This window comes from Oncorhynchus mykiss, chromosome 3 (assembly GCF_057628025.1).
Source record: "Oncorhynchus mykiss isolate SJ-2025 chromosome 3, ASM5762802v1, whole genome shotgun sequence".
Classification (NCBI taxonomy): Eukaryota; Metazoa; Chordata; class Actinopteri; order Salmoniformes; family Salmonidae; genus Oncorhynchus; species Oncorhynchus mykiss.
Genome location: NC_143024.1, coordinates 10,655,001 through 10,665,624, shown reverse-complemented (window position 1 = coordinate 10,665,624; position 10,624 = coordinate 10,655,001). Strand labels below are relative to the sequence as shown.

Genomic DNA, 10,624 nt, shown 5'->3' with positions numbered 1-10,624 from the left:
ATTATTACATTTTTTTCAGGACCCTGCTACATCATAAGTATAAAAACAAGCTAGTTAGGAACATTAGGTAACAAAAAAGATAGTTATAGCATTTGATAAATTCAATCGGCATTAGAACAAGCTTCCGAGAAAATAGAGAAGCTAGCTTGCTTGACTTTAATATATGTGGTTTTTAAAAGAACGAAACGAACTTGTACTGCTTGCTACCGCTAGTGCTGCTAACCTCTGCAGAGTGCAATCAAGCACAAAGCTAGCAAGCTAACACGGGCAGAAGTAAACTGGAGAAAGGCCGACAAGTAGCTTCACAATATTAAACGTAAACATGGATTACTAGGTAGCGAACTACGGTTCTCTATTTGGCTTTAGTCGCCCGTCATTTAGCTAACTGACTTGCAAGCTAAAAAAATCAGTCAAAAAGTAATCTAGCAGATTAGCATATCCAACTAGCCAGCTGTGCTATCCTTTCGAGTAAAGTCAAACATGCTATCCTTCCGAGTAAAGTCAAACTCCTTCAGGCTTACTAGCGAGGCTATGCTCCGCTCAGACTGTCCTCCCCGTGACCACGCATAGAATAAACCAAGTACCATGAAAACGAAACGACACTGAAGCCACACCATACGTGAATATCTCGCCGTTTTAAAGCACAACAGTTAAGTTTACCTCCGCCATTCTGTTTCCTTCTGTGTGGCGCTTGTCTTTAGCATGACCTTTAGTTACCCGACACTAATATTGACGTAATTGTCATGGAAACAGAACTCCGCCTGCTACGTGGATTCGCGTACGTTCGAAAATGACCACTGAGCTATAATAAGAAGTCAACGACAGTGGACAAAGAAAGAATAAAGCCACCTCTTTACCAAGATTACCCCTTTCATAAATAACATCGCAATAGGTCAATTCTCAAAGTAGGACGCACAGTACATTCACACGATGATACTACAACGGACCTCAATCAATATTTTACAGTAGCTGACTGAGGATGGTTTATATCAAATTACTGTACAAATGTTTCGATTCAATATCAAACACAGAAATGGCATAGGTGGAATATTTAAATAATGGTAGTAAAATGTAAAATGCAATACACACTGTAAATGTATTATCTTCAACCATAACCCTAAAACTTATACGACAGTACTACAGTAGCCCATATAGCCTGGTCTGTGAGATTTGTGGCATACATCCCCCTCGGTATTTATCCTTATTTTATTGACAATTGTTGTCCTTACAGCAAAAAGCCATACATTTTTAGACGTATTTCTTAGAACAAAACAAAATTGTTTAACAGCAACCAAAATGTAATAATTATCATGCTAATGCACTGAAAAGCCCAAAAGCTACTTAAAAACATTATTAAAGGTTCACTTGGATATCTTGAGAAAACAATGATCCAACTTGTTATTCATGCAGCTTTTATAACCTTGAAGAAAGAAGAACACGAACAGTCACAGGAATCTGATAATCAAACCTCATGAGTAGAATATAAGGATCATATCTAGCTCACTCCAACATTTAGACCCACGTTAGACCCATAAGCACATTATCATTGCAAGCCATATGATTCTGATATCAAGTATATACATATCAACTGTTTAATTAACCAATAACAAATAAATAACCCTGGTAAGAATAGTTGTTGCCCCGGGCAAATCGGCATTTCATACTTTGATCTATGGAGCATAAGCTTGGAGTCAGTCTAATCCCAATGACTTGAACCTCACTGAAGCATGTGTGCTGCTGTTGTGTTACGTCAGTAAATGATGGTTTGTTGTCTGTAAATGTCTGTTATCAGGCTGTCAGTCCTGAAACGATGCATCCATTGATGAGAGGGTGAGAAGGTTTCAGGCTGGCAGCTCCACGGCCCCCTCCTCCTCTCCATCCCCGCGGTTGGCACGGATCTCAACTAGGGTGCGGGCGAAGTGGCTCCAGTCCTCAGGGTGTGGCACTGCCAGCTACAGGAGACAAACACGGTCAGTCACATATCAAATCCAATATTATCGGTCACATACACATGGTTAGCAGATGTTATTGCGAGCGTAGCGAAATGCTTATGCTTCTAGATCCGACAGTGCAGCAATATCTAACAGGTAATATCTAACAAATTCCACAACGAAACCTAATACACACAATCTAGTAAAGGAATGGGATGATAATATATAAGTATAAAATATATGGATGAGCAGATATATGAAGAAAAAAAACCTGAAAAACAATTGGATAGAAACAACAGTAGGCTAACTAATGTATCACATTTCAGCAAAGAAGTGAATAAGAATCCAAGGCACAACAACAAGGCCACGAGTTCCATCTTGTTTCAGCTACAGCACCCATTCTCTCATCGTTTGAACCCTTTAAATGATGGACTTAATTATTTCACCTCTCCCACATCGTAGATCCAGACACGGCCCTCCGAGTCACCCACGGCAACCTCTCTGCCTCCCGACGCCCATCTCACACGGTTCAGAGCACACGCCCCCTCGATCGTCACACTCGCCGTGGGCACCTTTAAAAAGAAAAGTGTCATATTATCTTACAACCACATACCAACAACAGATAGCTATGTAGAAATATGATCAAATCCTATTCTGCATCAAACACATTCAGTCCAGGATAAAAGAAAGCTGTACAGTGGTAAACAATTAACTAATAAAAACCGTCATGGAGAAGAACGAGCTGGAGGAGACTGACAGGAACAGTGTGATGGAGAAGAACGAGCTGGAGGAGACTGCCCAGAACCGAGTGTGATGGAGAAGAACGAGCTGGAGGAGACTGCCCAGAACAGAGTGTGATGGAGAGGAACGAGCTGGAGGAGACTGCCCAGAACAGAGTGTGACGGAGAGGAACGAGCTGGAGGAGACCGCCCAGAACAGAGTGTGATGGAGAGGAATGAGCTGGAGGAGACTGCCCAGAACAGAGTGTGATGGAGAGGAACGAGCTGGAGGAGACCGCCCAGAACAGAGTGTGATGGAGAGGAACGAGCTGGAGGAGACTGCCCAGAACAGAGTGTGATGGAGAGGAACGAGCTGGAGGAGACTGCCCAGAACAGAGTGTGATGGAGAGGAACGAGCTGGAGGAGACCGCCCAGAACAGAGTGTGATGGAGAGGAACCAGCTGGAGGAGACCGCCCCGAACAGAGTGTGATGGAGAGGAACAAGCTGGAGGAGACTGCCCAGAACAGAGTGTGATGGAGAGGAATGAGCTGGAGGAGACCGCCCAGAACAGAGTGTGATGGAGAGGAACGAGCTGGAGGAGACTGCCCAGAACAGAGTGTGATGGAGAGGAACCAGCTGGAGGAGACCGCCCAGAACAGAGTGTGATGGAGAGGAACGAGCTGGAGGAGACCGCCCAGAACAGAGTGTGATGGAGAGGAACGAGCTGGAGGTGACCGCCCAGAACAGAGTGTGATGGAGAGGAACGAGCTGGAGGTGACCGCCCAGAACAGAGTGTGATGGAGAAGAACGAGCTGGAGGAGACCACCCAGAACAGAGTGTGATGGAGAAGAACGAGCTGGAGGAGACCACCCAGAACAGAGTGTGATGGAGAGGAACGAGCTGGAGGAGACCGCCCAGAACAGTGTGATGGAGAGGAATGAGCTGGAGGAGACTGCCCAGAACAAAGTGTGATGGACAGGAGTTGTCGAAAACCTATGCTCCCAAAGGAACGATGGGCCATATGTAAGTAAAGTAACCAATGAGATTGTGTGACTCACCTCAGTGTCATTGTTGAGGTTCCACAGGTCCAAACGACCCATCCCATCCACGGAGGCAAAGAGAGCCGGATGCACAGGGGACCAACTGACATCATAGACATAGTCTGCATTATCCTCAAAGGAGTACAATGGCTTGTTGTGCTGGAGAGAGAGACAGACACAGAAAGAACAACAAATTCATATTCTATTCCATTCTAATTCTACAGAGACAGACACAGAAAGAACAACACATTCATATTCTATTCCATTCTAATTCTACAGAGACAGACACAGAAAGAACAACAAATTCATATTCTATTCCATTCTAATTCTACAGAGACAGACACAGAAAGAACAACAAATTCATATTCTATTCCATTCTAATTCTACAGAGACAGACACAGAAAGAACAACAAATTCATATTCTATTCTATGAGAATTCTATTCCATTCTAATTCTACAGAGACAGACACAGAAAGAACAACAAATTCATATTCTATTCCATTCTAATTCTACAGAGACAGACACAGAAAGAACAACAAATTCATATTCTATTCCATTCTAATTCTACAGAGACAGACACAGAAAGAACAACAAATTCATATTCTATTCCATTCTAATTCTACAGAGACAGACACAGAAAGAACAACAAATTCATATTCTATTCTATTCTAATTCTACAGAGACAGACACAGAAAGAACAACACATTCATATTCTATTCCATTCTAATTCTACAGAGACAGACACAGAAAGAACAACAAATTCATATTCTATTCCATTCTAATTCTACAGAGACAGACACAGAAAGAACAACAAATTCATATTCTATTCCATTCTAATTCTACAGAGACAGACACAGAAAGAACAACACATTCATATTCTGTTCTACGAGAATTCTATTCCATTCTAATTCTACAGAGACAGACACAGAAAGAACAACAAATTCAAATTCTATTCCATTCTAATTCTACAGAGACAGACACAGAAAGAACAACAAATTCATATTCTATTCCATTCTAATTCTACAGAGACAGACACAGAAAGAACAACAAATTCATATTCTATTCCATTCTAATTCTACAGAGACAGACACAGAAAGAACAACAAATTCATATTCTATTCCATTCTAATTCTACAGAGACAGACACAGAAAGAACAACAAATTCATATTCTATTCTATGAGAATTCTATTCCATTCTAATTCTACAGAGACAGCGCAAGAATGCTGCTACTGCTGAGGGTTCTTTGGGGCCTTAGGTGGCAGTTATAGCTGTCTTGTAATTGTTAGTTTAAAATGTAGATCAGGGAACAGGGGTAACACCCTGTGTAGAGTAATGTGACTTGTCTTACCTTGATGGACCACAGTTTTACAGTCCAGTCAAAGGAGGACGTGATGAAGAGGTGTGAGAAGTCCACAGTGCCCACAGCGTTATGGCAGCTGATCCCAGTCACTGGGCCCTGGTGCCCCTCAAACATCTCAGCTATACCTGCTTTACTGCACACAACAACATAACAAGGCATTCACATAAGTACATTCAATGAGCCTTAAGATAAAGCTATCATTCCAGATACCGTAGGTTGGTTGGTCGAAGGACACACACATATCGCAAACATCTTGCGCTGTTTTCATTGGAAACATAAATAACATCAACTTCATGAGGTTGCATTCATTTGTAACAATAAAAAACATTGTAAAATAGAGATAATGTGAGAGACTGACATTACACACATCCCCCAGTGTCATGTGCTGTTTCTATGGAAACGTGAAGACACATTGATGTTATAAATAAGTGTCCCTGTTGAGCCTCAGCTCACTAACCTGCCGTGGCGGGACGCAGAGTACACCATCCCTTCCTCGCTTCCCACCACGTAGTTGTTAACATCTCCGGCAGGGAAGGCCATTCCTGTCACTGCTACGGGCTTGGACTTATTGTAGACCAGCTCCATACTCTCCTGTTAAATGCAGGCTCATATAGTTTACCTCAATAAACATGGAACAAAGACAAATACTAGTCGTTTTCTTTATGGATAAAAAAATTATATATAATGAAATAATTTATTTAGATAAATTCTCTGAGGAGAATTAATAGGAGTTTATTGCGATACATACGTCTCAAATGGCACCCTATTCCCTTTATAGTGCACTACCCAATGGACCCTGGTCAAAAGTAGTGCACTATTACCCAATGGACCCTGGTCAAAAGTAGTGCACTATTACCCAATGGACCCTGGTCAGAAGTAGTGCACTATTACCCAATGGACCCTTGTCAGAAGTAGTGCACTATTACCCAATGGACCCTGGTCAGAAGTAGTGCACTATTACCCAATGGACCCTGGTCAGAAGTAGTGCACTATTACCCAATGGACCCTTGTCAAAAGTAGTGCACTATTACCCAATGGACCCTTGTCAAAATAAGTGCACTATAAAGGGAATAGGGGGCCATTTAGGAAGCAGACTTATGCCCCTGCTCACCTGAGGCTGAGAGAGCATGTCTAGACTCCAGGAGCACATCTTCCCATCAGTAGACACTGTTATCAGGTTGTTGGCGTTCTGGGTACCCACCACGTTCACACAGTACACTGGGTGCTAGAGGAAAGAACAGTAGGTCAGTTCTTAGATATGTTACCACGAATCTAACGTTGTTCCCCAGACATTTCTTCCCAACGCTTCTTATACGCAATTGGCCTGGGGACGAGGTTAACACAAATCTGTTTGAAATCTTTTTGAATTTGTTAAACAAACTAGCTTGAATCAGAGATCAGGGTCTGTATATACGAAGCAACTTAGAGTAGGAGTTCTCAGATGACAACGAATAAGATTCCATGGACACGGGATACCTGATCCTAGATCAGCACTCCTACTCTAAAAAGTTTGATACGGTCCCAGAGGTCACACTGATATAAACACGCTACAGTAGAGTATGTGAGAGGCAGAGGGAGATGTCTGTTAGTTTACAGTGTGTGGAGGGAGGTGTCTGTTAACTTACAGTGTGTAGAGGGAGGTGTCTGTTAGTTTACAGTATGTAGAGGGAGGTGTCTGTTAACTTACAGTGTGTAGAGGGAGATGTCTGTTAGTTTACAGTGTGTAGAGGGAGGTGTCTGTTAGTTTACAGTATGTAGAGGGAGGTGTCTGTTAACTTACAGTGTGTAGAGGGAGGTGTCTGTTAACTTACAGTGTGTAGAGGGAGGTGTCTGTTAACTTACAGTGTGTAGAGGGAGGTGTCTGTTAGTTTACAGTGTGTAGAGGGAGGTGTCTGTTAACTTGCAGTGTGTAGAGGGAGGTGTCTGTTAAATTACAGTGTGTAGAGGGAGGTGTCTGTTAACTTACAGTGTGTAGAGGGAGGTGTCTGTTAACTTACAGTGTGTAGAGGGAGGTGTCTGTTAGTTTACAGTGTGTAGAGGGAGGTGTCTGTTAACTTACAGTGTGTAGAGGGAGGTGTCTGTTAGTTTACAGTGTGTAGAGGGAGGTGTCTGTTAGTTTACAGTATGTAGAGGGAGGTGTCTGTTAACTTACAGTGTGTAGAGGGAGGTGTCTGTTAACTTACAGTGTGTGGAGGGAGGTGTCTGTTAACTTACAGTGTGTAGAGGGAGGTGTCTGTTAGTTTACAGTGTGTAGAGGGAGGTGTCTGTTAACTTACAGTGTGTAGAGGGAGGTGTCTGTTAGCTTACAGTGTGTAGAGGGAGGTGTCTGTTAACTTACAGTATGTGCCGCAGCAGACAGAGGGGTCCTCTGGACGGGGGTCCTCCTGTGACTACGGTTATCCCACAACACAATCTGCCCTGAGTACGTTCCCCCCACCACCAGGTTAGGATGGAACTGAGCAAAGCCCACAGACATCACTGACGACTGAGACAAAGAGAGAGAGAGAGAGAGAGAGAGAGAGAGAGAGAGAGAGAGAGAGAGGGAGAGAGGGAGAGAGGGATAGAGAGACAGAGAGAGAAAGAGAGAGAGAGACGGGGAGAGAGCGTGAGAGAGACAGAGAGAAAGACAGAGGGCGAGAGAGCGAGAAAAAGAGGGAGAGAAAGACAGAGAGAGAAGTGAGAAAGAGAGAGAGAAAGACACAGAGAGAGTGAAAGTAAGAAAGAAACAGAGAGAGAGAAAGTGAGAAAGAGACAGAGAGAAAGAAACAGAGAGAGAGAAAGTGAGAAAGAGACAGAGAGAAAGAGAGAGAAAGTGAGAAAGAGGGAGAGAAAGAGACAGAGAGAAAGACAGAGAGAGAGAAAGTGAGAAAGAGGGAGAGAAAGACAGAGAGAGAAAGAAACAGAGAGAAAGACAGAGAGAGAGAAAGAGGGAGAGGCAGATAACCAGAGGAGGCAGAGACAGAAATAGAGAGAGAGATAGAGAGAGAGTAAAATGAGATGGCCAATATACAGCAAAACTACCTAGAACAATATAATAATGATTTGAATCAAGTTCAACTATGTTCGTTTTTATATTACCTTTATTTTACTAGGCAAGTCAGTTAAAAACAAATTCTTATTTACAATGACGGCCTAGGAACAGTGGGGGCAGAACGATAGATTTGTACCTTGTCAGCTCAGGGATTCAATCTAGCAACCTTTCGGTTACTGGTCCAACGCTCTAACCACTAGGTTACCGGCCGTCCCTACACTCTAACCACTAGGTTACTGGGACTTAAAGACACAGTCAGACTGCTGTTAATACTGGGACTTAAAGACACAGTCAGACTGCTACTAATACTGGGACTTAAAGACAGTCAGACTGCTACTAATACTGGGACTTAAAGACACAGTCAGACTGCTGTTAATACTGGGACTTAAAGACACAGTCAGACTGCTGTTAATACTGGGACTTAAAGACACAGTCAGACTGCTGTTAATACTGGGACTTAAAGACACAGTCAGACTGCTGTTAATACTGGGACTTAAAGACACAGTCAGACTGCTACTAATACTGGGACTTAAAGACACAGTCAGACTGCTGTTAATACTGGGACTTAAAGACACAGTCAGACTGCTGTTAATACTGGGACTTAAAGACACAGTCAGACTGCTGTTCATACTGGGACTTAAAGACACAGTCAGACTGCTACTAATACTGGGACTTAAAGACACAGTCAGACTGCTACTAATACTGGGACTTAAAGACACAGTCAGACTGCTACTAATACTGGGACTTAAAGACACAGTCAGACTGCTACTAATACTGAGACTTAACGACACAGTCAGACTGCTACTAATACTGGGACTTAAAGACACAGTCAGACTGCTACTAATACTGAGACTTAACGACACAGTCAGACTGCTACTACAACTCTCTAACCACTAGGCTGCCTGCCATTATATCGTGTGATATTTAACAATATATTCCCTTCCATTATGTTTTTAACTTGTGGTTCTGAATGTTAGCAAGTAAAATGACTTCAACGTTGTATAATGAAATGTCATCCATCCTCTCTCAAGCATCAGTCATACGTCACATCAGATCAACAAACAGCTGCTGACCTGGCAGTGAAATGTATACTCTGGAGTGGTCTTCTTGAACTTCATGTTCCACACCAGCGCTATCCCATCAGGCTCGTGTGGAGCATCCTCGTTGCTGTTGTAAGAGGCCACCATCAGTTCAGGGTACTGCAAAGACACAATATAGTATAGAACAGGACTGGATTGTTACTTCAACCAAGTCTTCTTCTTCTGTCTTGACCATAGAAATGGAATGAACAGAACGGGCTTGGAACCTCTGACCATGACTGTAAACTCAGGGGTGCACTCGAAGTGGCATTAGTTCTAGTTCTGTGGTCTTGACATAGACAAATAAAGGAAATTAAGGAAATAGATGCATCAGATATGTTCTAAACTGGGAGAACGTTCTATTGTACCTGTGGAGACCAGTCTAAGCAGGTGACTACTCGGTGTTTGGACCAGTGATCGTCATGGAACACACGGTTGAAAGACAGATTGGATCCACCTTGCATGTCCCTGATAAGACAGAAAGGGAAATGGGAAAGATGTTCGCTCCAGTTCTACTGTGAATCTACTCCAGTGCTACTCCGGTTCTACTCCAGTGCTACTCCAGTTCTACTCCAGTGCTACTCCAGTGCTACTCCAGTTCCTAATCCAGTTCTAGTACAGTACTACTCCTGTGCTACTCCAGTTCTATTACAGTGCTAATCCAGTTATACTCCAGTTCTATTACAGTTCTATTACAGTGCTACTCAAGTGCTACTCCAGTTCTAATCCAGTTTTATTACAGGGCTACTCCTGTGCTACTCCAGTTCTAATACAGTTCTATTACAGTACTACTCCTGTGCTACTCCAGTTCTATTACAGTTCTATTACAGTGCTACTCAAGTGCTACTCCAGTTCTAATCCAGTTTTATTACAGTGCTACTCCTGTGCTACTCCAGTTCTAATACAGTTCTATTACAGTTCTATTATAGTGCTACTCCAGTACCACTCCAGTGCTACTCCAGTTATACTTCAGTTATACTCCAGTTCTATCACAGTGCTACTCCAGTGCTACTCCAGTTCTACTCCAGTGCTACTCCAGTTATACTCCAGTTCTATTACAGTGCTACTCCAGTGCTACTCTAGTTCTAATCAGGTTCTATTACAGTGCTACTCCAGTGCCACTCCAGTTCTATTACAGTGCTACTCCAGTGCCACTCCAATGCTACTCCAGTGCCACTCCAGTTCTATTACAGTTCTACTCCAGTGCTACTCCAGAGCTACTCCAGTGCCACTCCAGTTCTATTACAGTTCTACTCCAGTGCTACTCCAGAGCTACTCCAGTGCTACTCCAGTGCTACTCCAGTGCCACTCCAATGCCACTCCAATGCTACTCCAATGCTACTCCAGTGCCACTCCAGTGCCACTCCAGTGCCACTCCAGTTCTATTACAGTGCCACTCCAGTTCTATTACAGTTCTACTCCAGTGCTACTCCAGAGCTACTCCAGTGCTACTCCAGTGCTAC

At 43.1% G+C, this 10,624-nt stretch overlaps 1 protein-coding gene across 4 annotated transcripts in view; it reads right to left on the bottom strand.

Moving 5' to 3' along the window:
• Nucleotides 1-1,191: 1,191 nt before the first annotated feature.
• Nucleotides 1,192-10,624, bottom strand: part of LOC110506301 (cytoplasmic dynein 1 intermediate chain 1) — a 29,842-nt gene continuing 20,409 nt past the window's right edge. For all 4 annotated transcript variants that reach the window (XM_090220307.1, XM_090220316.1, XM_090220311.1 and 1 more), the window contains exons 9-17: nt 9,530-9,629; nt 9,156-9,281; nt 7,390-7,536; nt 6,163-6,276; nt 5,509-5,642; nt 5,040-5,184; nt 3,710-3,850; nt 2,378-2,503; nt 1,192-1,952 (exon numbers count right to left, since the gene is read on the bottom strand). In XM_090220307.1, coding sequence (XP_090076433.1) covers nt 1,842-1,952; nt 2,378-2,503; nt 3,710-3,850; nt 5,040-5,184; nt 5,509-5,642; nt 6,163-6,276; nt 7,390-7,536; nt 9,156-9,281; nt 9,530-9,629 — 1,144 coding nt within the window. In that variant the 3' untranslated portion in view covers nt 1,192-1,841. The remainder of the gene's footprint in view (nt 1,953-2,377; nt 2,504-3,709; nt 3,851-5,039; nt 5,185-5,508; nt 5,643-6,162; nt 6,277-7,389; nt 7,537-9,155; nt 9,282-9,529; nt 9,630-10,624) is intronic.